Here is a 26,303-nt window from a genome sequence, read left to right as displayed (position 1 = left end):
ATCAAAATGCTAAGGCATAGATTTAAAGTAACAGAAAAGACCTGTCAAAGTGATGTGATATCCTTCCAGATATGGAACAGAATCAGCATGAGAGCTCACAACCTATGGGTAATGCAGTGGTAATACATTAGCATGGCATTAAACTTCAGAAGATGTAAAAGGAGCACTGATCCCACAGATTGGTCATTACTTTTACTTCCATCACTTCCAAGGGCCGTAATTTTTGATCTATTTCTTTCAATGGACAGAAAAGATGAAACTATTGCTTAACCAGTCAGATGTAATCTGATTATTAGATATATAACGAAGTATAAATGTCAATCAAAAACCCTCAAGTACAAAGCTTTGAGTTTCCATAACAATACCTCCATCTATAATGATGCCAAAAACAAGAAAAGCCTGCTTTTTTTCCAGCAACTAGCTCTCTAATCTCTCAAAATAGTTTGACATATCAAAACACTTATAATCTGCAAACACTGCACACAGTTGAACTATGTAATACATGTTCTCTTTCCCATCGCCTTTGTCTTCTCTCCTCCATCCCCTCCCATTGCTCATTGCACCCATGTGCTGCCTCTTCTTTAACTTAGTTTGTAAGGTCTTTGGGAAAGGAACTTTGTTTACACAGCACCTAGGACTAATGGGGCCCAGTCAAGATTGTGACCTGTGCGTGCTTTGATAGTAAAAATAGGTCATTAATAATATCATTTACCATAGTTTCTGAACAGTGATGTGGCCCATTTCCTGAACACCTAACTTGTATTATTACACTACGTCAAGGAGATATTAGTCCAGAAACCATCTGTGTTATTTATTGATTCACAGCAACTCCCATGCAGTTGCATTGCATGCGCCATTTTATTTTTATGTGCCCTTAAAAGCAGCTCAGAGTAATCCTACTGAGCCACTTCAGAAAATTTTCTGTATCTGGTTTTATCATAGGAGTTTATGACTGAGAGCTGGAAAAACGAGAGAAAGCACAACTAACTGTCTCAAATTGTACACATCTGTTAGTAGTGGGAAATTCATTCATTATGACATCCTGTACTTCAGTTCTGTATGTGTGACCTTTCTGATACAGTGAAGGTTAATCTTATCCAGACAACAGTGGGATAGTTTCCAATTTTACTTTACCTCACTATTTTAACATGTATTTCAGGGATGAATCTATTGTTTACTGTTATCCCTAGCTGTACCATGTATAATTCTCAGAAAAGGACCCGTCTTATGTGTAAAGCACCATGCCCACGGACTGTACCATACAAACAAATAAGATGCAAAAGTAACATGTGAATGAAGTACAATTAGCTGTTCCAAAACACAGATATAGAGTGCAGAATTCTGAATTTAGAACATGTAAGGATTTCATTGTTATGAACACTAGCACACTTTTCAAAAAGCTCAAGGAGGTCATTTTATTAAATAGCTCCAACACATTTTAGAAAAATAATACCCTTTAAAAAATTTCTCCAAGATTTTTATAAAGGAAAATCAATTATATAGACAGTAGTTTACCCAGACACCAAAGACCTAAACAAAGTCTTCCATCTTCTCCTGCCAAATGAATTTAGCAATCAAGATTGGCAGAGATCAGGGAAGTTCTGCTTGCAAAAGAATCATGCACACATCAGTACTCTTCTTTGGCCATCATCAATTGCCAGGAGTAACCAGACACTAACAGTCCCAATGGAATAGTGCCAGGTTGACTCACATAGGAAAAATCTTAAGTGTGGTACTGTATACCCAATACCTACAATGAAATCAAGAGACTAAAATCATGCAAATGCTAAGCATTACCTATTACACATTGACATTTGTTTGCAACACTTCATATATTCTTCTTGCCAATTAAACTGCTCCTTCCAAAGAGCCAAAACACATTATTTGATTCTCCCCCCCCCCCGGTATGTTACTAAAGCTCCTACTTCCTTTAATACACTCCAAATTCAATCAATCAATCAGAGTCCAATCAATTGACAGACTAGGAAGGCACTCAACTCCTGATCTTTTTCTTCTAAAGGGCTTCACTTTTCTCAGTATAGCCCTTTTCATTCTTTTGTTTACCATAGTTCAACTGGTTTTATAATTCTCTGCTTTGACAAAAGACTACCTGTTTTATTGTAAGTTCCATACCCTACTTATTGCAGGTATTCAAGCTGTGGGTTTATTTTTCTCATGGACATGTTTTCTAAAAGGTAAGGTATTAGTCAGTTTTAAGGACAGAATTCAGTTCTTTCTTTTTGCCCATGGTGACTTTATACTCTACACTTTTTTCCTGTAAATACTGTGTACAATGTGTGTGTGTCTATATGACTCTCAAATGTCAGATTGAGTTTGTAGAGATGACAGTTTAGGAAATACCTTCTCCCTGTAAACTCTGCACATCTGATCTGGAAACACTGTGACACAAAAAACATGGAACTTCACAATGTCATTTTTACATATTCACTGTAATTTTTTTTTTAATCGGAGTCTCTTACCATCTGAAACAGTTTTGCTCCAAAGCTTTTTGTATCTGGAAGGTTTGCTGTGCTAAGTATTGGTTTTGATTATCCAATATAATGAACACAGATTAAAAAGGCAAGGTATCCATATGCTAGAGATGAGAAAACTATTTGTGGAAGATGTTGAATGCACAAAATATGGTACAGTTCTCACAAAGTCTTCCATCCATGTACCATCAAAAAGCAAGTAAGATGAGATTCTGACTCTCATCTTATTTGCATTTAATTTGGAAAAAACTCCAGTTTGTATTCTATACTGAGGACATAATATAAAAACTTGCAATGGGAGTACTTAGAGAGTTATTTGTTCTGCTGCAATCACATACATTTAATGCATATCCATGTTTTACATTTGAAAATGTCAGAAAGTTATCAAATCTGAAATATAGTATTACATCTCTGTTTTCCTACTGTTTCATCACATACTTTTCTTTGAATACTAATTAATTATAAATATCAGACTAGATAAAACAATTTACTGACCCTATAATATTAAGTCAGACATTCTTTTTTATCTTTATTACAGGTTTCAGAGTAGCAGCCATGTTAGTCTGTATTCGCAAAAAGAAAAGGAGTGAGCTGTAGCTCACAAAAGCTTATGCTCTAATAAATTTGTTAGTCTCTAAGGTGCCACAAGTACTCCTTTTCTTTATTACAGGGGTTACAAAACTACATTATTCCATGTCTGCTTTTATGATCAAATCCTAAAATACTGAGCACCTGTAACTACCATATAAGGAAACGAAAGGACAGGATGCAATGTCAGTGCCACTTGCAGGTTCTCAGGATTAGGCCCTAAAACACAGCTTCACTATGTGTGAGGTCCTCTTCACCCAAAGAAGAGGACATAATAAGGAAAGAATAGTCTTTTTGAAATTCATGGTGTATATTTATCATATTTGTATATATTGTTTGTGCTTTATTTTTAATTCGGGAAAAAGCTCCCCTCAGCCAGCTTTGCAGTAGTTATAATTGGCAATCTGGTTTTCTTTAAGAGTGACAGATACAGCCAAGTTTCAGAGTAGCAGACCTGTTAGTCTGTATTCGCAAAAAGCAAAGGAGTACTTGTGGCACCTTAGAGACTAACAAATTTATTAGAGCATAAGCTTGAGCTGTAGCTCACGAAAGCTTATGCTCTAATAAATTTGTTAGTCTCTAAGGTGCCACAAGTACTCCTTTTCTTTTAGACACAGCCAAGGCACTTTGTGTGACTGTAACTACATCCCTTCTAAACTTTCAACTTATCTGATAAACTGTGACAGAGGGGGAAAAAAAGGGGGAGGGGCGGTTGCGTGACAGACGATAAGAGAGTACTGTGTTCAATACTCACAATTTTCTAGAGAGAGAGACCAAGAGAGAGAGAGGAGGCAATACATTCATGTGCCTTACCATCCTAAAGGACAGCCAGTGCCACTTCTTTAAACCACCCTACTCAAAAGGAAACATTATGGACTGATTAACCCAAATGAAAATAATCAACATTTAAAATAATAGCATCTCAGCTGCTTGCAGCTTCAGTGTAACTGCTGCTTTAAAATTTCTGATGTAGAAACTAAAGACAGACCCTTTGAAAATGACTCTACTCTCGCAGAAAGTTTTACAGCTTATGTTTAAGGTTAAGATTTTGTCACGGTTATTTTTAGTAAAAGTCACAGGCAGGTCGCAGGCAATAAACAAGAATTCACGGCCACCTAAGCCCCAACATCCAAGGCTGACAGCCTGAGCCCCCGCCCACCAGGGCTGGCAGTCCGAGCCCTGAAGTCACAGAGGTCACAAAAAAAAAAAAAAAAAAAAAAAAAAAAAAAATCACAAAATTGGTGACCTCCATGACAAACTGGTAGCTTTACTTATGCTTAACAATCTGTTCCACCTTGTATTTAGCTGTGATACTTTGAATACCTTTTCCAGACCTGAAGAAGAGCTCTGTATAGCTCAAAAATGTGTCTCTTTATTGGAGGAACAGAAGTCAATCCAATAACAGATAATATCTCACCACTTGTCTCACTAAGTCAGGTGTGGCATTTAAGAAGAAAGGCATTTTTAATTGTAGGATTTCTACACTGAGGATTTTAAAGCTTCAATATAACTCTAAACAAGAAAAATAGAAAGGACTTTTCATCCAAATAGGAGCCAAAATGAAAGAATCTATAGTTAGGTTCTAAATCATCAGGAAGAAAAAGCAGCAACCATTATTTTTACCATAGGCTTAAGAATCCTGCTGCTTTCCATAGAGGCATGCAAAGTTGAATTAGGAGGAAAAACATTTTAAAAGAATTTAAGAGTTAACACAAACTTAGTTTAAACAGTACTGAATGTAAAAAAAAAAAAAAAGCAAACAAAACAAAAATCAAAAGTCTTTTTCCAGTACCTATCACTCAAATTATTTTTAAAATCTACATCAAACATCTATATACAATCATACACATACATGATACTGTATAAACTTATATAAGGTGTTTGGCTCTATTCCAGATGGATGAATAGGACAAAAAATAGGACAAACAAAAAGGACAAACAAACAAGGCCATGTCTACACTACGAAAGTACTCCAATTTTACAGAAGTCCATTTCTGGAAACAGATTGTATAAACTCGAGTGCATGCATCCACACTAAGCACATTAATTAGGCAGTGTGCATCTACAGTACCGTGGCAAGCGTCGACATTCCAAGCGGTGCACTGTGCGTAGCTATCCCACAGTTCCCGCAGTCCCTGCTGCCCATTGGAATGCTGGGCTGAGCTCCAAATGCCTGATGAGGCCAAAAATTTGTTGCGGGTGGTTATGGGTAAATGTTGTCAGTCAACCCTCCCTCCCTCTCTGAAAGCAACAGACGACAATCAGTTTGCACCCTTTTCCCTGGATTGCCCGAGCAGACGTCATAGCATGGCAAGCATGGAGCCCATTCAGCTCACCGCAGCAGTTATGACCATGGTAAACACCTCCTGCATTATTGTGCAGTTTATGCAGAACCAGAACCTGAAAAACCAGGCCGTGAGGCGACAGCAACACGGTGATGAGGACACGAACACAGATTTCTCTAAAACCGCAGACCCCGGCAATTTGGAGATCCTGGTGTTACTGGGACAGGCTCATGCTGTGGAACGCCGATTCTGGGCCCGGGAAACAAGCACAGACTAGCGGGATCGCATAGTGTTGCAGGTTTGGGATGATTCCCAGTGGCTCCGAAACTTTTGCATGTGTAAGGGCACTTTCATGGAACTTTGTGACTTGCTTTCCCCTTCCCCGAAGCGCAAGAATACCAAGATGAGAGCAGCCCTCACAGTTCACAAGTGAGTGGCAATAGCCATGTGGAAGTTTGCAACGCCAGACAGCTACTGGTCAGTCGGGAATCAATTTGGAGTGGGCAAATCTACTGTGGGGGCTGCTGTGATGCAAGTAGCCAATGCAATTATTGAGCTGCGGCTATCAAAGGTAGGGACTCTGGGAAATGTGCAGGTCATACTAGATGGCTTTGCTACAATGGGATTCCCTAACTGTGGTGGGGCTATAGACGGAACACATATCCCTATCTTGGGACCGGACCACCAGGGCAGCCAGTACATAAACCGCAAGGGGTACTTTTCAATGGTGCTACAAAATACTGGTGGATCACAAGGGACGTTTCACCAACATCAACGTGGGATGGCCAGGAAAGGTACATGATGCTCACATCTTCAGGAACTCTGGTCTGTTTCAAAAGCTGCAGGAAGGGACTTTCTTCCCAGACCAGAAAATAACCGTTCGGGATGCTGAAATGCCTATAGTTATCCTTGGGGACCCAGCCTACCCCTTAATGCCATGGCTCATGAAGCTGAACGCAGGCACCCTGGACAGTAGTAAGGAACTGTTCAACTATATGCTGAGCAAGTGCAGAATGGTGGTAGAATGTGCATTTGGACATTTAAAGGATCGCTGGCACAGTTTACTGACTTGCTCAGACCTCAGTGAAACCAATATTGCCATTGTTATTACTGCTTGCTGAGCATTCCACAATATCTGTGAGAGTAAGGGGGAGACGTTTATGGCGGGGTGGGAGGTTGAGGCAAATCAACCTGGCCACTGAATACATGCAGCCAGACACCAGGGTGGTTAGAAGAGCACAGCAGGAAGCGCTGTGCATCAGAGAAGCTTTGAAAACCAGTTTCATGACTGGCCAGGCTATGGTGTGACACGTCTGTTTGTTTCTCCTTGATGAAAACCCGCCCCCTTGGTTGTCTCTAAATTCCCTGTAGGTCACCCTCCCTCCCCCCTTCGATCACAGATTGCTTGCAAAGGAAATAAAGACACTATCATTTAAAAAACATGCATTATAAACATGATTATAAAAACAGGGAGATAACTCACAAGGTAGCCTGGGTGGGGTGTGGGAGGAGGGTAGGAGGGAAGGAAAAGGCCACTTTAAAACTTGTTGAATGACAGCTTTCTGTTGCTTGGGCTGTCCACTGGGTATAGTGGTTGGGTGCCCGGAGCCTCCTCCCTCGCGTTCTTGGGCATCTGGATGAGGAGGCTATGGAACTTGGGGAGGATGGTTAACAGGGGCTGCAGAGGCAGTCTGTGATCCTGCTGCTGTTCACGAACCTCCACCAGACGCTGAAGCATGTCCGCTTGATCCCGAAGTAGCCCCAGCGTTGCATCATGCCTCCTCTGATCTTCCTGCCAACACCTCTCCTCATGTTCATCGGCCGCTTTCCTGTATTCTGCTATTGTGTCCCTCCATACATCCTGCTGAGCTCCGTTAGTGCCGGACGACTGCATGAGCTCAGAGAACATTTAATCGCGCATACGTTTTTTTTCACCGCCTTATCTGAGATACCCTTTGGGACGGAGGAGGGAGGCTTGAAACATTTGCAGCTGCTGGAGAAAAAAAAGGGAGTGAAGTATTTAAAAAGATACATTTTACAGAACAATGGCTATACGGTGAACAACACTATTCACATTACATAGCACTTGTGTTTTTAGTACAAGGTCGCATTTTGCAGCTTATATTGAGTGCCTGCGGCTTTGGTGTTAGAGATCACACACGCAGTGCCGGGCAACAGAATTCGGCTTGCAGGCGGCCATGGTAAGCTTTTGGCTTCTGCAGCCTTCATAACAGCAGCGCCCTCCTCTCCCACACCAAGCAAATCACATAGCATTAGCCATTTAGTGCTGCGGTTTTCCTGTTAATGTGCAGCAGCAGAAACCAAACTAACCCCCCCTCAAATCCAATTCTCTGGGATGATTGCTTTGCCCCTCACCCCACCACATGTCTGGTATCAGGGAAGATCCCTGCTAGCCAAACGCAAACAGCTCAGCGCCAATGGCCCTGGCCCTTCCCCTTCCCCCTCCCCCGGCCTGTGTGGCCAACTGCAGGGAGGATTTCTTTTCAGCCACAAGCAAACAGCCCAGTAGGAATGGGCACCTCTGAATGTCCCCTTAATTAAATTCCCCTATTTCAACCAGTTTACCATGAATGATATCACTCTCCTGAGGATTACAGAGAGAGATAAAGAACGGATGTTGCTTGAATCCCAGCAAACACCGGGACCATACGCTGCCAAGCTTTGTCATGCATACCAGATTACTTGCTACTAGCATGGCATGGTAAAGTGTCCTACCACGGAGGACGGAATAAGACTGCTCTCCACAGAAACCTTCTGAAAAGGCTTTTAGAGTACCTCCAGGAGAGCTTCATGGAGATGTCCCTGGAGGATTTCCCCTCCATCCCCAGATAGGTTAACAGACTTTTCCAGTAGCTGTACTGGCCAAGAATGCATCCCAAGTCCTCAGGGCTACTTAATCATTAAAAAACACTTGCTTTTATAACATGTATTATATTTTAAAAAGGTACACTCACCAGAGGTCCCTTCTCCAGCTTGGTTGGGTTGGGAGGGTATTTCAGTCAGGGTGATAAAAAGATCCTGGGTGTCAGGAAGAACGGTGTGCTGTGTGCTCTCCTCAAAGTTGTCTTCCGCCTCCTCATCTTCCCCATCTGCAAAATCCTCAGAGAGTACCCCATCATCGGAGTCCACAGACAGGGGTGCGGTAGTGGTGGTGGCCCCCCCTAGAATTGCATGCAGCTCAGCGTAGAAGTGGCATGTCTGGGGTTCTGTTCCGGAGCATCCATTTGATTCTTTGGTTTTCTGGTACGCTTGTCTGAGCTCCTTAAGTTTCCCGCGGCACTGTGTTATGTCCCTGCTGTCGCCTCTGTCCCTCATGGCCTCAGATTTTTTGAAATGTTTTGGCATTTCATCTATGCAAACTGGATACAATTAACTTAGGCTTGAATAGAGACTGGGAATGGATGAGTCATTACACAAAGTAAAACTATTTCCCCATGGTATTTCTCCCTCCCACCCCACCCCCCACTGTTCCTCTGATATTCTTGTTAACTGCTGGAATTAGCCTACCTTGCTTGTCACCATGAAAGGTTTTCCTCCTTTCCCCCCCCCTGCTGCTGGTGATGGCTTATCTTAAGTGATCACTCTCCTTCCAGTGTGTATGATAAACCCATTGTTTCATGTTCTCTGTGTGTGTGTGTGTATATAAATCTCTCCTCTGTTTTTTCCACCAAATGCATCCGATGAAGTGAGCTGTAGCTCACGAAAGCTTATGCTCTAATAAATTTGTTAGTCTCTAAGGTGCCACAAGTACTCCTCATCTTTTGGAACGTAGTTCTGATAGCACGGATTCCTCTCCCCATACAGAGATCAGATCCAGTACCTCCCATTCGATCCATGCTGGAGCTCTTTTTCAATTCTGGGACTGCACGGTCACCTGTGCTGATGAGCTCTGCATGGTCACCTGTGCTGATTAGCTTGCCTTGCCAAAACAGGAAATGAGATTCAAAACTTCCTGGGGCTTTTCCTGTACACCTGGCCAGTGCATCCGAGTTCAGACTGCTGTTCAGATGCACAATGATGCACTGTGGGATAGCTCCCGGAGGCCAATACCTTCGAATTGCATCCACACTAACCCTAACTGGAAACAGCGATATCGATTTCAGCACTAATCTCCTTGTTGGGGAGGAGTACAGAAATCGGTTTTAAGAGCCCTTTATGTCAAAAAAAATGGCTTTGTTGTGTGGACAGGTGCAGGGTTAATTCAATTTAATGCTGCTAAATCCAACATAAACTTGTATTGTAGTCCAGGCCGAAAAAGATAAACAATTCAAAATGCAGAGAATGTCAGTATTATTGATGAGAAGAATTGAAGGACTGCTTAAGTAGTAAATTTTAAGTGTATGGAGGAGGAAGTGGTGCTTGGTCGATAAGGACACAGCAGGAATCCCGTCACAGTGGCAACAATGTAAAAACTGAAAGGACACATTCCAGAAGATTCATTATAACAACACCCCTACCACACATAAAAAGTGTTAATTTCACAATGTTAATATTAAAGCATAAGAATTAAGAAATTGAAGAGAGACAGTTCCCACAGCAACTTCAATTTTGTCCTCGAGTATATGTAAGATTTTCAGCTTTTTTCATCCAACAAACACAAAACACATACAACTTGGGTTACTGCAGTATTAAATCTGACAACGTGAACACAGAAAACGTAAAACAAATGGCTCTTGCCCTGCAGTCTCTCACCAGTTCAACCATATAATGGTAACAATAGGAAAAGTAACCTGACTATATTGCACACCATATATATTAAAGACTACACGTACAACTGCCTAGCCAGAAAACGAAAATGTGACTATATGTGCAATATAGACAAATTAACATTCCTATCAGATATTTATCTTTTGCATTTCCTGGATGTGTTCATTTTTACAACCTTAATATTGTGTTAACATATGCTTTTAATTACATTTAGCGCCTCTGAACACCCCTCTCCTGCCCCTCTCCACATACTCCTTTAACTTGCATACTTTGTTTTTCCTTTAATCATGAAAACAAGTTGAGTGCAAATAAAAACTCTGCCCTTTCTACTCAGTAGAGTCACAATCCATAGACAATGGACTGCGATGTCACTGAATGAAGACAAATGTACGAGTGGAAATAACTTATAATGTATAATTATAATCCTTCCCACACCATCAGGTGCATAAAACAGAAGTCGGATGGCAGCAACCATCCATATCCTAAGCTCATTTTTTCCAAGTCTTTTATATTCATATGTAATAATGCCACTTCAGCTGAGAGTGTGTCTCTAGGTCAGCCTCTCTGCCTTTTTGTTCACTCTGCAATGCTCATACAGGAAGCCTACTATCAGACATTCTTAAAAGGTGTCCCACATCCATCCATCCTTTCATATTTGCTTGTTTTGTTGTAGGCAGTTGTGCCCATTCTAGGTCTCTTAATTACTTATCCTATCAGTCCATTTTACATATTTTATCCATGAACCTGTACTGTAAATTTTTCAATTGCCAATGGATGGATTTATTTTCTAGGATTCTGCCCCTATAGGCAGACACTTGGGATGTTGCTTCTAAGATCTTAAGTTTGGTGGTTTTGCTGATCATATTGGACTTCCATGCTGTATTGAGTTTTCAAAATACACTTGCTTTACCTATTCTGGACTTTATATCAAATACGTAAGCACTGGTATCATGAATCATACTACTACTAAACAGTTTTCAAGGCTTCACCTTCTAAGTGAGTAAAGTTATTGGTAGGCAAATTTTCATAACTTCCATCTGATTTATTGATAATAAGACCTATTTGCTTGAGAGAATTTGAAAGAAGATCTGTGTTTCTCTGCATATCTTCGACTGATTTATTTATAAGACAGATGTTGTCTGCAGAATGTAATTCTCCAAGCTCGTCTACTACTCCTACAATACCCCTTTCCTTACTGATAGTCTGTCACATAGAGTCAATAGTGACTCCAAACAATATAGGAGACAAGATACAACTCTGCCTGACACCAATGCAAGTTACCAGTGACTGGTAACATTAACCAGTCCATTAGCTCCTGGTTTATTGAATTATTTTGTTGGGGATACCATAGATTTGTATCGTCTGCTAAAAAGATTCTCCATCTACACTAATTCTTTTGAAAAACTACAACATTCAGGACTATTGGCACTTGCCATTCATTGTTTTTCTTCACAATATTATGGAAGATGAACTGATCTACACAATATCTATTTGGATGAAAATCGGCTTGTTGTTCTAAGTGTGCTACCTATGGCATCTCTATGTCTATTTAGGGTGCTTACACAGAAGACTTTCCCTGGGACTGAAAGCAGCACAATACCAAACTAGTTGTTACAATCACTCAAATCTACCTTTTTAAGGAGCTGATTATAATCCCTCTTTTCCATTCTTCTGGGGGCATGTCCCTTCTCCCATATCAGGGATAATAGGATTTTCATGTTGTCCTCTCTACTTGCCTTAAGCAGTTCTGCTATGATTTTATCTTCACCTGGTGATTTATTGTTACTCAATCCATGAATGTCTGCTTTCAATTCATCCAGGGTAATTTCCTCACAGCAAACATCAAGCCCTGCCATCTTCTCTACATTACCAAAGTTGAATGCTATCTCTGGTGGAGGCTTGTTAAGGATATTATGGAAACGCTCTATCCATCTTTTGTTTTGTTCCTCTAAGGTAGTAAAGGATTTTCCCTTGTTTATCTTTTACTGGATCTTCTCTGCTATGGCTAAAATCTCCAACAAGTCATTTAGTGGTTTGATAAAAATCTTTCATTGCTGCCATTCCTGTTACCAATGCCTATCAATAAATGCTCTTTTATCCTCCCTGGCTGATCTTTTTATTGGTTTATCTTTATCCCTATATTACTTCTTTTGTTATTTACCCTCTTTTGGCCCTAAGACATTAAGTAGATATAACCTGTTTTTTTCTTTCTGCAATAGTGTCCCACATGGCATTAGAAATCCATTCTTCTTTCCTAGCTTTGTTAAATCCGAGGACAGTCTTTGCCATCCTAATATAAGGTTTTCTAATGGCTTCCATGCTTTTTCTACATCAAAGACTACTTCTGCCACATTTGACAGCATTTTTGAAAGTAAAATTCGAAATCATTCCTTATTTGTTCGTCCTTGGGTTTAAAGATATTCATCTTTCTTATGATCATCTTTAGAGGCAATTTCCCCAATTTCATTTCATGATGGCAATGCATTGATAATCACTTCCTAAGTATGTGCTTCTGTATATGCAAATGTCTTGAAGTGACCATTAAAACTATCTTTGTACTACCAAAATCATCTATTAGATATCACCTGACTGCATTTCTAAAAATCAGTTGGGTTTTTTTTAATCTATTTATGAGAAAAGTGTGTTTCTCCAACAACAAAATATTTCAGGTGACGTAATTCAAGAATATGCTCACCAATGTTGTTAAGTGATCCATTATGTCCATCATGCCATGACTGACTATCCCAACTACAAAATTCGTATCACTCTACAATAAAAATCATGTTGTGGGTCTTTGCTGATGAGATCCTGAAGAATGTTACTGAAAGCATCTTCATCTTCCTCATCGTATACATTCTTTGGGGCTTAGCATAGAATAACCATCATGTGTTTATAGTGTGTTTGAAATCTTGCTTGTATATTGCTGCCATTAACCAGTTCCAAGTCTAAAATCCATCCTCCCCGTGGAAGGAAAAGGCCTGGGTAGGGACCGTCGAATCGTGGAGGTCAACGAATGGCTACGCAGGTGGTGTCGGAGAGAAGGCTTTGGATTCTTTGACCATGGGATGGTGTTCCATGAAGGAGGAGTGCTGGGCAGAGACGGGCTCCATCTTACGAAGAGAGGGAAGAACATCTTTGCCAGCAGGCTGGCTAACCTAGTGAGGAGGGCTTTAAACTAGGTTCACCGGGGGAAGGAGACCAAAGCCCTGAGGTAAGTGGGAAAGCGGGATACCGGGAGGAAGCACAGGCAGGAAGGTCTGTGAGGGGAGGGCTCCTGCCTCATACTGGGAATGAGGGGCGATCAACAGGTTATCTCAAGTGCTTATATACAAATGCACAAAGCCTTGGAAACAAGCAGGGAGAACTGGAGGTCCTGGTGATGTCAAGGAATTATGACGTGATTGGAATAACAGAGACTTGGTGGGATAACTCACATGACTGGAGTACAGTCATGGATGGTTATAAACTGTTCAGGAAGGACAGGCAGGGCAGAAAAGGTGGGGGAGTAGCACTGTATGTAAGGGAGCAGTATGACTGCTCAGAGCTCCGGTACGAAACTGTGGAAAAACCTGAGTGTCTCTGGATTAAGTTTAGAAGTGTGTGCAACAAGAGTGATGTCATGGCGGGAGTCTGCTATAGACCACCGGACCAGGGGGATGAGGTGGATGAGGCTTTCTTCCGGCAACTCACGGAAGCTACTAGATCGCATGCCCTGATTCTCATGGGTGACTTTAATTTTCCTGATATCTGCTGGGAGAGCAATACAGCGGTGCATAGACAATCCAGGAAGTTTTTGGAAAGCGTAGGGGACAATTTCCTGGTGCAAGTGCTAGGGGAGCCAACTAGGGGGAGCGCTTTTCTTGACCTGCTGCTCACAAACCGGGTAGAATTAGTGGGGGAAGCAAAAGTGGATGGGAATCTGGGAGGCAGTGACCATGAGTTGGTTGAGTTCAGGATCCTGACGCAGGGAAGAAAGGTAAGCAGCAGGATACGGACCCTGGACTTCAGGAAAGCAGACTTTGACTCCCTCAGGGAACAGATGGCCAGGATCCCCTGGGGGACTAACATGAAAGGGAAGGGAGTCCAGGAGAGCTGGCTGTATTTCAAGGAATCCCTGTTGAGGTTACAGGGACAAACCATCCCGATGAGTCGAAAGAATAGTAAATATGGCAGGCGACCAGCTTGGCTTAATGGTGAAATCCTAGCGGATCTTAAACATAAAAAAGAAGCTTACAAGAAGTGGAAGGTTGGACATATGACCAGGGAAGAGTATAAAAATATTGCTCGGGCATGTAGGAAAGATATCAGGAGGGCCAAATCGCACCTGGAGCTGCAGCTAGCAAGAGATGTCAAGAGTAACAAGAAGGGTTTCTTCAGGTATGTTGGCAACAAGAAGAAAGCCAAGGAAGGTGTGGGCCCCTTACTGAATGAGGGAGGCAAGCTAGTGACAGAGGATGTGGAAAAAGCTAATGTACTCAATGCTTTTTTTGCCTCTGTTTTCACTAACAAGGTCAGCTCCCAGACTGCTGTGCTGGGCAACACAAAATGGGGAAGAGATGGCCAGCCCTCTGTAGAGATAGAGGTGGTTAGGGACTATTTAGAAAAGCTGGACGTGCACAAGTCCATGGGGCCGGACGAATTGCATCCGAGAGTGCTGAAGGAATTGGCGGCTGTGATTGCAGAGCCCTTGGCCATTATCTTTGAAAACTCGTGGCGAACGGGGGAAGTCCCGGATGACTGGAAAAAGGCTAATGTAGTGCCCATCTTTAAAAAAGGGAAGAAGGAGGATCCTGGGAACTACAGGCCGGTCAGCCTCACCTCAGTCCCTGGAAAAATCATGGAGCAGGTCCTCAAAGAATCAATCCTGAAGCACTTAGAGGAGAGGAAAGTGATCAGGAACAGTCAGCATGGATTCACCAAGGGAAGGTCATGCCTGACTAATCTAATCGCCTTTTATGATGAGATTACTGGTTCTGTGGATGAAGGGAAAGCAGTGGATGTATTGTTTCTTGACTTTAGCAAAGCTTTTGACACGGTCTCCCACAGCATTCTTGTCAGCAAGTTAAGGAAGTATGGGCTGGATGAATGCACTATAAGGTGGGTAGAAAGCTGGCTAGATTGTCGGGCTCAACGGGTAGTGATCAATGGCTCCATGTCTAGTTGGCAGCCGGTGTCAAGTGGAGTGCCCCAGGGGTCGGTCCTGGGGCCCGTTTTGTTCAATATCTTCATAAATGATCTGGAGGATGGTGTGGATTGCACTCTCAGCAAATTTGCGGATGATACTAAACTGGGAGGAGTGGTAGATACGCTGGAGGGGAGGGATAGGATACAGAAGGACCTAGACAAATTGGAGGATTGGGCCAAAAGAAATCTAATGAGGTTCAATAAGGATAAATGCAGGGTCCTGCACTTAGGATGGAAGAATCCAATGCACCGCTACAGACTAGGGACCGAATGGCTCGGCAACAGTTCTGCGGAAAAGGACCTAGGGGTGACAGTGGACGAGAAGCTCGATATGAGTCAGCAGTGTGCCCTTGTTGCCAAGAAGGCCAATGGCATTTTGGGTTGTATAAGTAGGGGCATAGCGAGCAGATCGAGGGACGTGATCGTTCCCCTCTATTCGACACTGGTGAGGCCTCATCTGGAGTACTGTGTCCAGTTTTGGGCCCCACACTACAGGAAGGAGGTGGATAAATTGGAAAGAGTACAACGAAGGGCAACAAAAATGATTAGGGGTCTAGAGCACATGACTTATGAGGAGAGGCTGAGGGAGCTGGGATTGTTTAGTCTGCAGAAGAGAAGAATGAGGGGGGATTTGATAGCTGCTTTCAACTACCTGAAAGGGGGTTTCAAAGAGGATGGCTCTAGACTGTTCTCAATGGTAGCAGATGACAGAACGAGGAGTAATGGTCTCAAGTTGCAATGGGGGAGGTTTAGATTGGATATTAGGAAAAACTTTTTCACTAAGAGGGTGGTGAAACACTGGAATGCGTTACCTAGGGAGGTGGTAGAATCTCCTTCCTTAGAGGTTTTTAAGGTCAGGCTTGACAAAGCCCTGGCTGGGATGATTTAACTGGGACTTGGTCCTGCTTTGAGCAGGGGGTTGGACTAGATGACCTTCTGGGGTCCCTTCCAACCCTGATATTCTATGATTCTATGATTCTATGATTCTAAAATGGTTCTTTGTGTGGTAGATTTCAAGATCAATGCAACTCCTTCTATTCTTCCATCTGGCGCCCCAGAGTGAATCAGATTTATTTCTGTTTTTCATTTTGATTTTATTTGCACCTGGCCACCTACATTCACTCATACGAAGGATGTCTACGTTGTAATTTTCCATTTGTTGGGCTGACTTCCCAATCTGTAACAGTCCTCACATTTCAAAAACTAACCTGAAGTTTAGAACGAGCCTGCAGCAGTGAGATGTTCAGGGTAACAGCATCCTGTCAGAAGAGTTTGGCAGATATCCGTCATGCTGTCCGTTTGAGGGTAAGGATCAGCATTTAGTGTCTTATTTGTTCTTCTATTTCCATAACAAAAGTGTTTTATGGAATTAGGTTGTCAACATCATGCCCAACCCCCAATGGGTTGGAGGACCAGGAGACTGATTTTTGTCTGGTTTCTACCCTTCAACCTGTCTGGCTTGGGTGACCTTACCAGGAGAATAAAATTCCTGCTGGCTAAGCTCTCTGCGTCATGGGGCCATTCAAGCAGCTCTACCATGTCAATATATTATTTCTAGAGAAGACTTTAACACATTCACTTTTCCTTCCTTTTTTTATTATTAAAAAACAGTAGACAAAACAGAGACAAAGAACCTTAGCTCTGGCACTCTTTGGACACTTTTGCAAAACTCTATATGCTTTAAATCACACCATTTATACACACACACACACACACACACACACACACACACACACACACACACACACACAAACATGGCACGGCAAGGAGAGTTTTGAAACTCTACAGTGCTGCAGGCGATAACTAAAAAACGGGTTAAGTAGAATGGTTTCATTCTGAAAAGGCAAATGTAATTGTCTATAACATTATTTTAAATTTAAGCCTACCATTTACCTACCCAACAATGATAACTTGCCACATTGGAATTTTGAAGTTTTAAAGTTCATTTGTTTGAATTATTAAGAAGGTATTCCTGTCCCCAGCTCAAGCAGCTGAATGGATTTCATTCAAAGTATCTAGTAAACATTCATCTTGAAGCTGAAAACAAGCAGGGACAGTTTCAGCCCAGCAGGAGTATTTGGGAAAGTTGAGAGCGAAAACAGATGAATATACTTAAAAGTTACTATCTTAAAGTGTACATTTTTACTACTAGTATAATGTGCAATATAACTGAGTTATGGCTGTTGGGGGAACGATACATTTGAATTCCCTGACTTTTGTGAGTTTAAAGTGTCAGCTATAATGTTGCAACATGGTAGTTTAATGCAGTAAAAAGGAAAAGGAAATTAAGAGTAAAGGAAAAAAAGCTCTGGTTATGTATTTATAATGCAGGGAAGGGCATTATTTTCCACTGAGATTATCTCTTAAATCCCAGTGGCAATAGTTTTAAAATAAGCTAAGGACTCTAATTGTATCCATTAATATAGACATTAGAAAAGAGCTATCTTCCCTCTATCTGCCTCGCTACTTCTCCGAGACAGATGTTTGACTTGCAAAATTTATCCAAACCACCAACTAAACAGGCCTACTAGCCAGAATACAAAACAAAAAAAAATACTCCATGTCCCCTCACTCCTCCTCTGTTTGTTACAGCTACGATTAGATTGTAAATGCTTCAGAGCAGTGACTGAATCTTGCTATATGTTATTTATTATTTTATTATGATAGCATCTAGAGGCCAATGCCCCATTGTTTTAAATTTAACAAAAAATATTCCCTACCTGAAGAGTTTACAGTCTACTAGGTAGAGTATACAGCACAATGAGGCCCGCACCACAACTGGAGCTTTTGGGAGTTATGGTAATACAAAATAAGATCACAGAAAAAATTATTTGCACTTGGACAGCACCAGAGAGCACATTATAAATATTAAGGAAGCTTAAACAGTTCTGTGAGGTAGAGAAATATTACTCTTTTTACAGATGAGGTAACACTAAGGGACAGATAAACAGACTAATTGCCTGATCTACTGATCTCCACAGGCCTCATATGAGTTGTCCAAAGTTACAGCTAGTAAATAGCAAGTCCAGAAACATAATTTAACACCCCCATCCTCCTCCAACCACAAGACCACAGCAGTTACTGTTATAACAATGTAAGAGTCAGTAAAGATGCTTTCAAATGTTATGACTGTTGCAGATGCCATCTCACAGCAGTTTAATTAATGAAAACAACAAAACCTATTTCAAAAAGTACAAGGCCAAGTACTTTTATGTTCAATATTCGCTACCTAAAAGCAACGTAGTACTGAATCACACATTCATTCATTTCATTTTGATTAGGTTGTCTAATCAGCTTTTCATTTTTATAGGAAAAAATGAAATCTCATTATGCTTCTCCTGAGAATAACAAAGAGAGATGTACTGCTCTAATCTTGTTTCCATAGCCACTACAATACACTACCTATTCCATATAGGGCAATGTTTCATCACAAAAATAAAGTTATGCTGGAAAAAAAGGTCCTTGCTTTAAAGTTCTTCCAGGAGCCAAAAGCGGTTGAGAAAAATTCATGAACTGAAATAGGCTGTATAAAATGTATTAAACCAAAACAAAAAAATATATATATTGTTCTAATTTAACATGCAATTACTATTTTTTCAAGGAGATTATGTTACAAAAAAAAAAGTCTGCTAAATTACAAATTTCTTGTTGGGAGCATAGGATGGTGGTTCTGTGGGGGAAATGGGGTTTTGAAAGAGGAATTCCTTTGGTTTCAGCTCATAAATACGGTCATCGGTTTATCTTACAGTATGAAGTGTACAAGTAATAAAATTCCAGTTTTTCAAAAACTACCTATGAATAATTGGTCATAAGTTATTTTTACATACATTCAACCACTGCCTGAAAGTTGCACAGGGCACTAAATAATTTCAACACGAGAGACAGAGAGAGAGAGCGCATCAGTGCTCACTTTTGTTGGGAAAGTTGGTATGGAATATATTTTATTCGGTTTAGAATCCATATTTTGTGATCATAGAATCATAGAATCATCGAATATCAGGGTTGGAAGGGACCCCAGAAGGTCATCTAGTCCAACCCCCTGCTCAAAGCAGGACCAAGTCCCAGTTAAATCATCCCAGCCAGGGCTTTGTCAAGCCTGACCTTAAAAACCTCTAAGGAAGGAGATTCTACCACCTCCCTAGGTAACGCATTCCAGTGTTTCACCACCCTCTTAGTGAAAAAGTTTTTCCTAATATCCAATCTAAACCTCCCCCATTGCAACTTGATGTTTTAATCATCATATTGACATTTAATTTTTGTGTACACATGAATGTAGGGCTCCTGAAATGTGCTGGACTTAAAGAATACAGTCATGTAATTTGCCCTAGGAGTAGATATAGCTATCCAGTGGTAATGCACGTTTCCCCAGAAAGAGAGATAATTCAGTCTGCATGCCCATTTCACCCTTCGGATCTCTGCTGCAACTAACAACAAAGGTGTTACTTTTGGTGGTAATTTGGTACCATGTCCACCTGGAGTATATGTCTACCAGGAACTCAAAGACGATCACCGTATCTCAAATACAAGTAGATTGAGGAACAGGCACAAGGTGGTAACTTTGTTACTATTGGACTGGGCCAAATCTGATCTAGTGTACTACAGATGAAGAATTCCAATTGAAATAAACTAGTTACCTATTATGGACTTATTTTAATTATTTGTGTGGAGCCTTAGCCTCTCAGCAGGAAATGGTTTATATACATATATATATAAAATATGTCTTTGTAAAAGGTATTGAGAATGGGATTGTTTTACACCAAGCACCTCCCACCCCATCTCCATTTTGCAGCTGTCCAAGCAATGACAGTTGTCTATTAAGCATGCTGCATCATTCAGGCTCTTCATAGTTTACAGAGAGTGCACCAGAAGGGAGCCTTTAAGGAGGAAAAACGTACATGTGTAATATTCCCCAGCACACACCTTCCTGTGCTAGGATCACCATATATACCGGTCGAGTTAGAGAGTCTGCAAATCCACCCCAGGACTATGAAGAGTGGCCATAAATTTAACACGGCCACCTCTTCATGAGTAGAGAAAAAGGGACTATCTTGACCTGTGATTGCACAACTCTTCACAGCTGCTGCTAAGGCCAAAGATTAAGTACTTTATCATTTACGTAGGGAGGCAAAAGTGCTTGGGAAACCAACTCACTAATCAAGGAATGGAACAACGTTTCTGGAATATGGGAGTCAACAGAGTAGGGTGGAAACAACTACACGTGCCCACAAAACTAAAAGAGAAACAGGCTTTTCAAAGGTGGACCACCTTTCATTCCTCTTGCTCCTGCCTCAGGTTGTCACAATACAATTACCAAAGCAATATCAGTAAGTTAATGGTTAGCAATTAAACACGCTGTTAATTTTTCCTCTCTCTTTTTATGGTCCTAATAGCTGTCTTAATGGACGGGAAAGAACAATGATTTAGACACCAAAAATCAGTGATGTCTTAACATTTGCTAGTTGGCCAAAGGGGACATTCTGCAAATGTCAGATATAGTAAGTCCTTGGCCAATTTCTACTCAAGAAGCAGTTCTCCCCTTTTTTCTGTGAAGAATATTGTGAGTGGGAAAAGGGAAAAAAGCTTGATTTATTAATAAGCTTCTTCAATGCAGGAAACAAGCCACCTAGAAAAGTATGCTTTGAAATAAGAAAAAGCTTAACCTGCAGTGCTGGAAAAATAAAGGCACTATTAGATATTCTAAAACTTGTCTCTTTGAGATAAGACTTCAGAAATGTTCCTTGCAACTACTAAATAATGAAGTCTACTCAATTCTGATTTATGAGCTTTGAGCTCTACACTTCAAATCTATTTTTATAATTGAAACACTGGTATGAAACAACTTAAAGCAAAAAAGTCTTCTAATTATGACAGAATAACGATTTTAAAGTGAGGATGATCTACTGTGAAAGCACGTAAGCTCATCCACTATACACAAACGTAACAGTAAAAACAGTCAAATCCAGGAAATAACTTTCAGAAAAATTTACAGTAGAACTTCACAGTTATGAACACCAGAGTTACGAACTGACCAGCTAACTACACTCCTCATTTGGAACTGGAAGTACACAATCTGGCAGCAGCAAAGACCAAAAAAGGCAAATACAGTACAGGACTATGTTAAATGTAAACTATTTTAAAAAAAAGGGAAAGCTACATTTTTTTTCTGCACAGTAAAGTTTCAAAGCTGTATTAAATTAATGTTCAGTTGTAAACTTTTGAAAGAACAACCAGAATGTTTTGTTCAGAGTTATGAACAACTTCCATTCCCAAGGTATTCGTAACCCTAAGATTCTACTACATTTTCAGGATGAAAAACAGATTCTTTCTTTGTTTCCAGAATCTCTATACATCTTTAGGATCACTGATAAATTTTTTTTTCTAAAATGCAGAATCACACTTTTTTTTAACATGGCAGTACCAAAGATACTGCAATATGCGTTTTGCACACTTTACTTCTCATATACTGTAATAGTTCATTTTAAAAACTATGTGAAGAAATGTTAAGATTGCATTCTAAAGCATCCATAAGTCAGTAATTACAAATCTTAACTCTGCTTTTTTGTGTGCATTATAAAACAATTGTTAATTACAAGATCAAACTATCAGGCACTTTTGATAATTTTACCTAAACTTAGGAGCCTAAGTCCAATTTTCAAGAAAGACTTAGGCATTTAGGAGCCTAGTCACATTGACTTTCCATATGACTGACTCCTGAAAATGGGAATTAGCTGGTTTTGAAATTTTTACCCTTTGTAATTCATTTATTCTTTTAAACGTACTGTTTTCACTGTGATAAAAGCTCAGGAATATCTTTAGTAAAAGACTCTTATTTGAGGAAAAGGTTTTCAAAAAGGGACCTTTGGGGAGTTAGCTGTTCACATGGTGCTGGGTCTCCTTGTTTCTAGCTGCTAAACTGCCTTAAGTGGTTCCCTCATTTTTTTTTAAATGTAATCTATTGCTGCATTTATTTTATTTTTTTTAAACAGGGATGTTAGGAGACCTGAATTTGGAAGAAGGTGGTCTGCTTGCTAATAACTGATGAAGAAATGTCCATAAGACAATCTCTAGAATAAGATATGGTTCACACTATAAAACAGTTTGAGAAAGCCTGCTCTATGGTACATATTTTAATAATTGAGTGAGTTAGCAGTCTCATGCTTTACAATTTCAACCAGCTGTACCTCTGCCTTTAGTTACAATTCAGGAGAGGGCTCAATAAATTAGCAGCTTAGCTAGCTACACATTTATATGACCTATGTCAGCAAATATCAGTTATTACTCTATTAATTTTACTCTAGTTTATGGAAACGCTACAGTATTCAAGAGTTCTAGAAATAGCATTTTATGGTGCTTTTTCTTTCATTCACTTTCTAGTGCACCTGTTCTTTTAGTCAGAGACACCTAAATATTTCTCAGAGAGATACGAGTTTCCAAACCACATCTGAAAAGTGTGCCACAAAGTGTAATGGCATAAATCTGAAGAAATCCAAGTGGCTTTTTTCATTTTTAGTTACATCATTTGTCACACAAAAACGGTGTCATTACTTTGTAATCATATTAAAATTCAGTCACCCACACAAAGGCAAAAATCTCATGAAGGTATGTTCTCTTGGTTAAATAGGCATAGCTCCATTCTGTTACCCCTACCTTACAAGTTTTCCTCAGAGACCCTTATTCAAATCAGAAAGGTTCAAAACACAACAAAAAAGTAGGAAGTGCAAATGACTTGTATAGGTTCATCATGTAAATCATCAAGTGATAACCAATACATAAAATATATTCAAGAGTCTGGAACCTAGAATTTATAGCATGAAACTGAGTAAACATTTATTGCAATGTGTGTTTTCATCTGTTTACAAACCCCTGATAAACCTAAGTTCCAAGGAAAATTAAGCCATCAAGATTGTTTCAATATTCAGAAGGTGATAATCAGTAACATGAGTATTGTACATCAAAAGTTTCCCTCCATTTTATGCTATAACTGCTATTTCTATAAATGTGTGCAAGAAAAGCCTGCAGTAATCTTAGTGTAATTATTAAGACTTGTATATTTTGTATTTCAAGGCATGCAGCACATACACACATGCATTTCAGAGAGCTAAGTGGAGTCCTTTTGATCTCAGATTTGTTGTGTATTATAAAACTTATTTTTTTTATTCATATTACTATTTTTCCCATTAAATGAAAAGTATCCTATAAAGTTATGGAAATGAAAAAGTTCCAAGTTTTAAACAACAAGCGGTAGAACAACTGGTCTAAAATGGAATGATTTAACATTGTCAGCAAAACTAGAATTCAGAATCTGTTAATATGTTCCAGGACAGGAACAATGAGGTCCAGCGGTTAGGGTTGTAGCCTGGGACTCAAAGCAGACTTCCTGTGTGACTTTGAACTGTCACAGTCACTCTGTGCATTAATTCCTTATCCGTAAAATAGGAATAATAATATATCCCTTCCTCATAAGGGTGTTATGAGTATAATACATTAAAGATTTTGGAAGCACTCCGCTACTGATATTACAAAGGTCTTTAAGGATCTAAATTAGGCAATTACACAACTATCTTTTAGTTTTTTTATTTGTATTATGCTGCTGTCTAAAGTAATATTTTTTCTTAATAACTGCTTAAATACAGTAGATACTGGAGGCTAAACAGACTAAAATCCCATTTCACAGTTTTCAGAAGTCAATCAATTTCTTCCCAAATGAGAAATATTCCTCAAGTCAACTTGCAAAGATTGAGAGATCTGAAAATATTAACGAAAGGCACTATGACGACAGCCTGTTTTTGTTCCAAAAGCTTAAAGTTACAAAGAAAATCTCATACGACTTCTGTTTCATTCAGATATAGTATGAAATATCTTGAAGTAGTTACCAGTAAAAAAAGTGTGTAGCACAAAATGTTTTGGTGGTTTTAGATCAGTTATGCTAGAGAACCTATTCCTTATGTATGTTGTATATATAATGGCAATTTCCAAAAGGAAAAAAAACAGTAAGTACTCATTAAAGCAGAATTAATATATGTTTTAGTCAGACACTCAAAAGGAGTCTGTTGAAAATTATTTCTTTATGATTATAAAGCATTGTTATTGCAATACCAGAGAAATTAGGTTTTCCATTCTTTTCTCAGAAACTGAGATATAGTACTTGGCTGTATTTAATCCAGGAAAAAAGAATAGCCTTGTTCATAAGCTTTTATACAGTGTGACAAAGTTCCTCCTCTACCTTGGTGGGTCTTGCGCTTATTGGCGGATTTGCTCGCCTTGGAGTTTCACGGTAGCCCTCAGTTTGGCCATTTTTGTGAATGCACAGTCCAGGTCAACTCCTCCAGTGTCTGACCAGGAGTTGCGAGGTTTGGGGGGAACCCGGGCCCGCCCTCTACTACGGGTTCCAGCCCAGGGTCCTGTGGAATGCAGCTGTCTAGAGTGCCTCCTGGAACAACTGTGCGACAGCTACAACTCCCTCGGCTACTTCCCCATGGCCTCCTCCCAACACCTTCTTTATCCTCACTATAGGACCTTCCTCCTGGTGTCTGATCATGCTTGTACTTCTCAGTCGTCCAACAGTATGCGTTCTCACTCTCAGCTCCTAGCGCCTCTTCCTCCCAGCTCCTTACACGCGCACCACAAACTGAAGTGAGCTCCTTTTTTAAACCCAGGTGCCTTGATTAGCCTGCCTTAATTGATTCTAGTAGCTTCTTGATTGGCTGCAGGTGTTCTAATCAGCCTGTCTGTCTTAATTGTCTCCAGAAGGTTCCTGATTGTTCTGGAACCTTCCGTGTACCTTACCCAGGGAAAAAGGACCTACTTAACCTGGGGCTAATATATCTGTCTTCTATTACTCTCCTGTAGCCATCCGGCCCGACCCTGTCACAAAAGAGAAATCTATGGTCTTGAAGTTTTGCCTGGGAGACAAGGAGTCATACAGAACCCATCAGTAAATTTCACCACATCTTCATAGATTGTGGTAATAGCTTCACAATCAATGACAGACTCAGAAAACATGTCAAAGCATCCCACAGTATCTACAGATGTCAAAAGAGATGAAAACGGATCATTTAGGGAATTCTGAAGAAAATTCAAGTTTTCTGATGTTGGATCTGGGAGATCTCTCATAAAGCGGAAGATGAAGGAATTAAAACCTAATTTAAAAACCATGTTGTATGTGAAATCTGAATTTTAGACTATTGTCCTCATGGTCTCTTCCTCTGAGGTAGTCTGCCAAGTTTCTTGAGTCACTTTAAGGTCAGTAGCAACAGGTAAAATTTCCACATATCAGTTATTCCTTAATTTAAAGAATGTATATTAATAATTTGTATTTCTATTGTGCCTTACATCTGAGGACCTCAATGCATGTTACAAATGAATTATGGAAAGACTCACATGAACCCCTGAAGCATAGCATTTGATAAATTGTAAAGAGTGCTAGACAGGGCTTCTTAAGGGAAGTCAGAGTGGACACTTCCCCTGATAGGGCTTATTATGTGAAAAGGAGGTAAGTACATTTAAATGCTCTCAACACCTAAAGATTTACCATACATCCTGAAAAATCTCTGCAAGCAAGAGGCAGAAAGCCACCGATTCTTACCTTTTTGCACTGAGTGATTTGATAAGACAAAGTGAAAACTTAGAAACTTAGAAAGTAAAGAGATTCCATAAGTAAATTCCAGAGTACTCTCTCAATGCTGGTCAACAGCGAAACAAAACAATTGTATACAACAGTTATATAAAAACAATTTGAAAACTGAGTGTGTGTGTGTAAGTTTACAGCCACACTTTTAGAATAAAATCTCTCAACAAGTTCTAAAAAGAAAATGCAGTCCAGTAACTGATATTGAGAGAGTGCTTTCTTACCAGGCTTCAGGCAGCAAAAAAGAATACTCATGTGGTGAGGAGGTCTCTGGAAAATTAGAGAGAATTGCCAGCCGATGGGGAAGCAAGTCTGAACCATGGTACGTAAACAAGATCTCTAGGGCTCTCACATTGCTTTCCTACACCAGAAAATATAAAATATTCTGTTTTACACTAT

At 40.1% G+C, this 26,303-nt stretch overlaps 1 protein-coding gene across 4 annotated transcripts in view; it reads right to left on the bottom strand.

Moving 5' to 3' along the window:
• NBAS (NBAS subunit of NRZ tethering complex) overlaps positions 1–26,303 on the bottom strand; it is a 394,692-nt gene that overhangs the window by 290,927 nt on the left and 77,462 nt on the right. For all 4 annotated transcript variants that reach the window (XM_038394647.2, XM_043510232.1, XM_043510234.1 and 1 more), the window contains one exon: positions 26,129–26,265. In XM_038394647.2, the coding sequence (XP_038250575.1) occupies positions 26,129–26,265 (137 nt within the window). The remainder of the gene's footprint in view (positions 1–26,128; positions 26,266–26,303) is intronic.

The sequence above is a fragment of the Dermochelys coriacea genome, chromosome 3 (assembly GCF_009764565.3).
Source record: "Dermochelys coriacea isolate rDerCor1 chromosome 3, rDerCor1.pri.v4, whole genome shotgun sequence".
Taxonomy (NCBI): Eukaryota; Metazoa; Chordata; order Testudines; family Dermochelyidae; genus Dermochelys; species Dermochelys coriacea.
The sequence above is the reverse complement of the archived record's forward strand: the minus strand, read 5'-3'. Positions and strand labels throughout refer to the sequence as shown.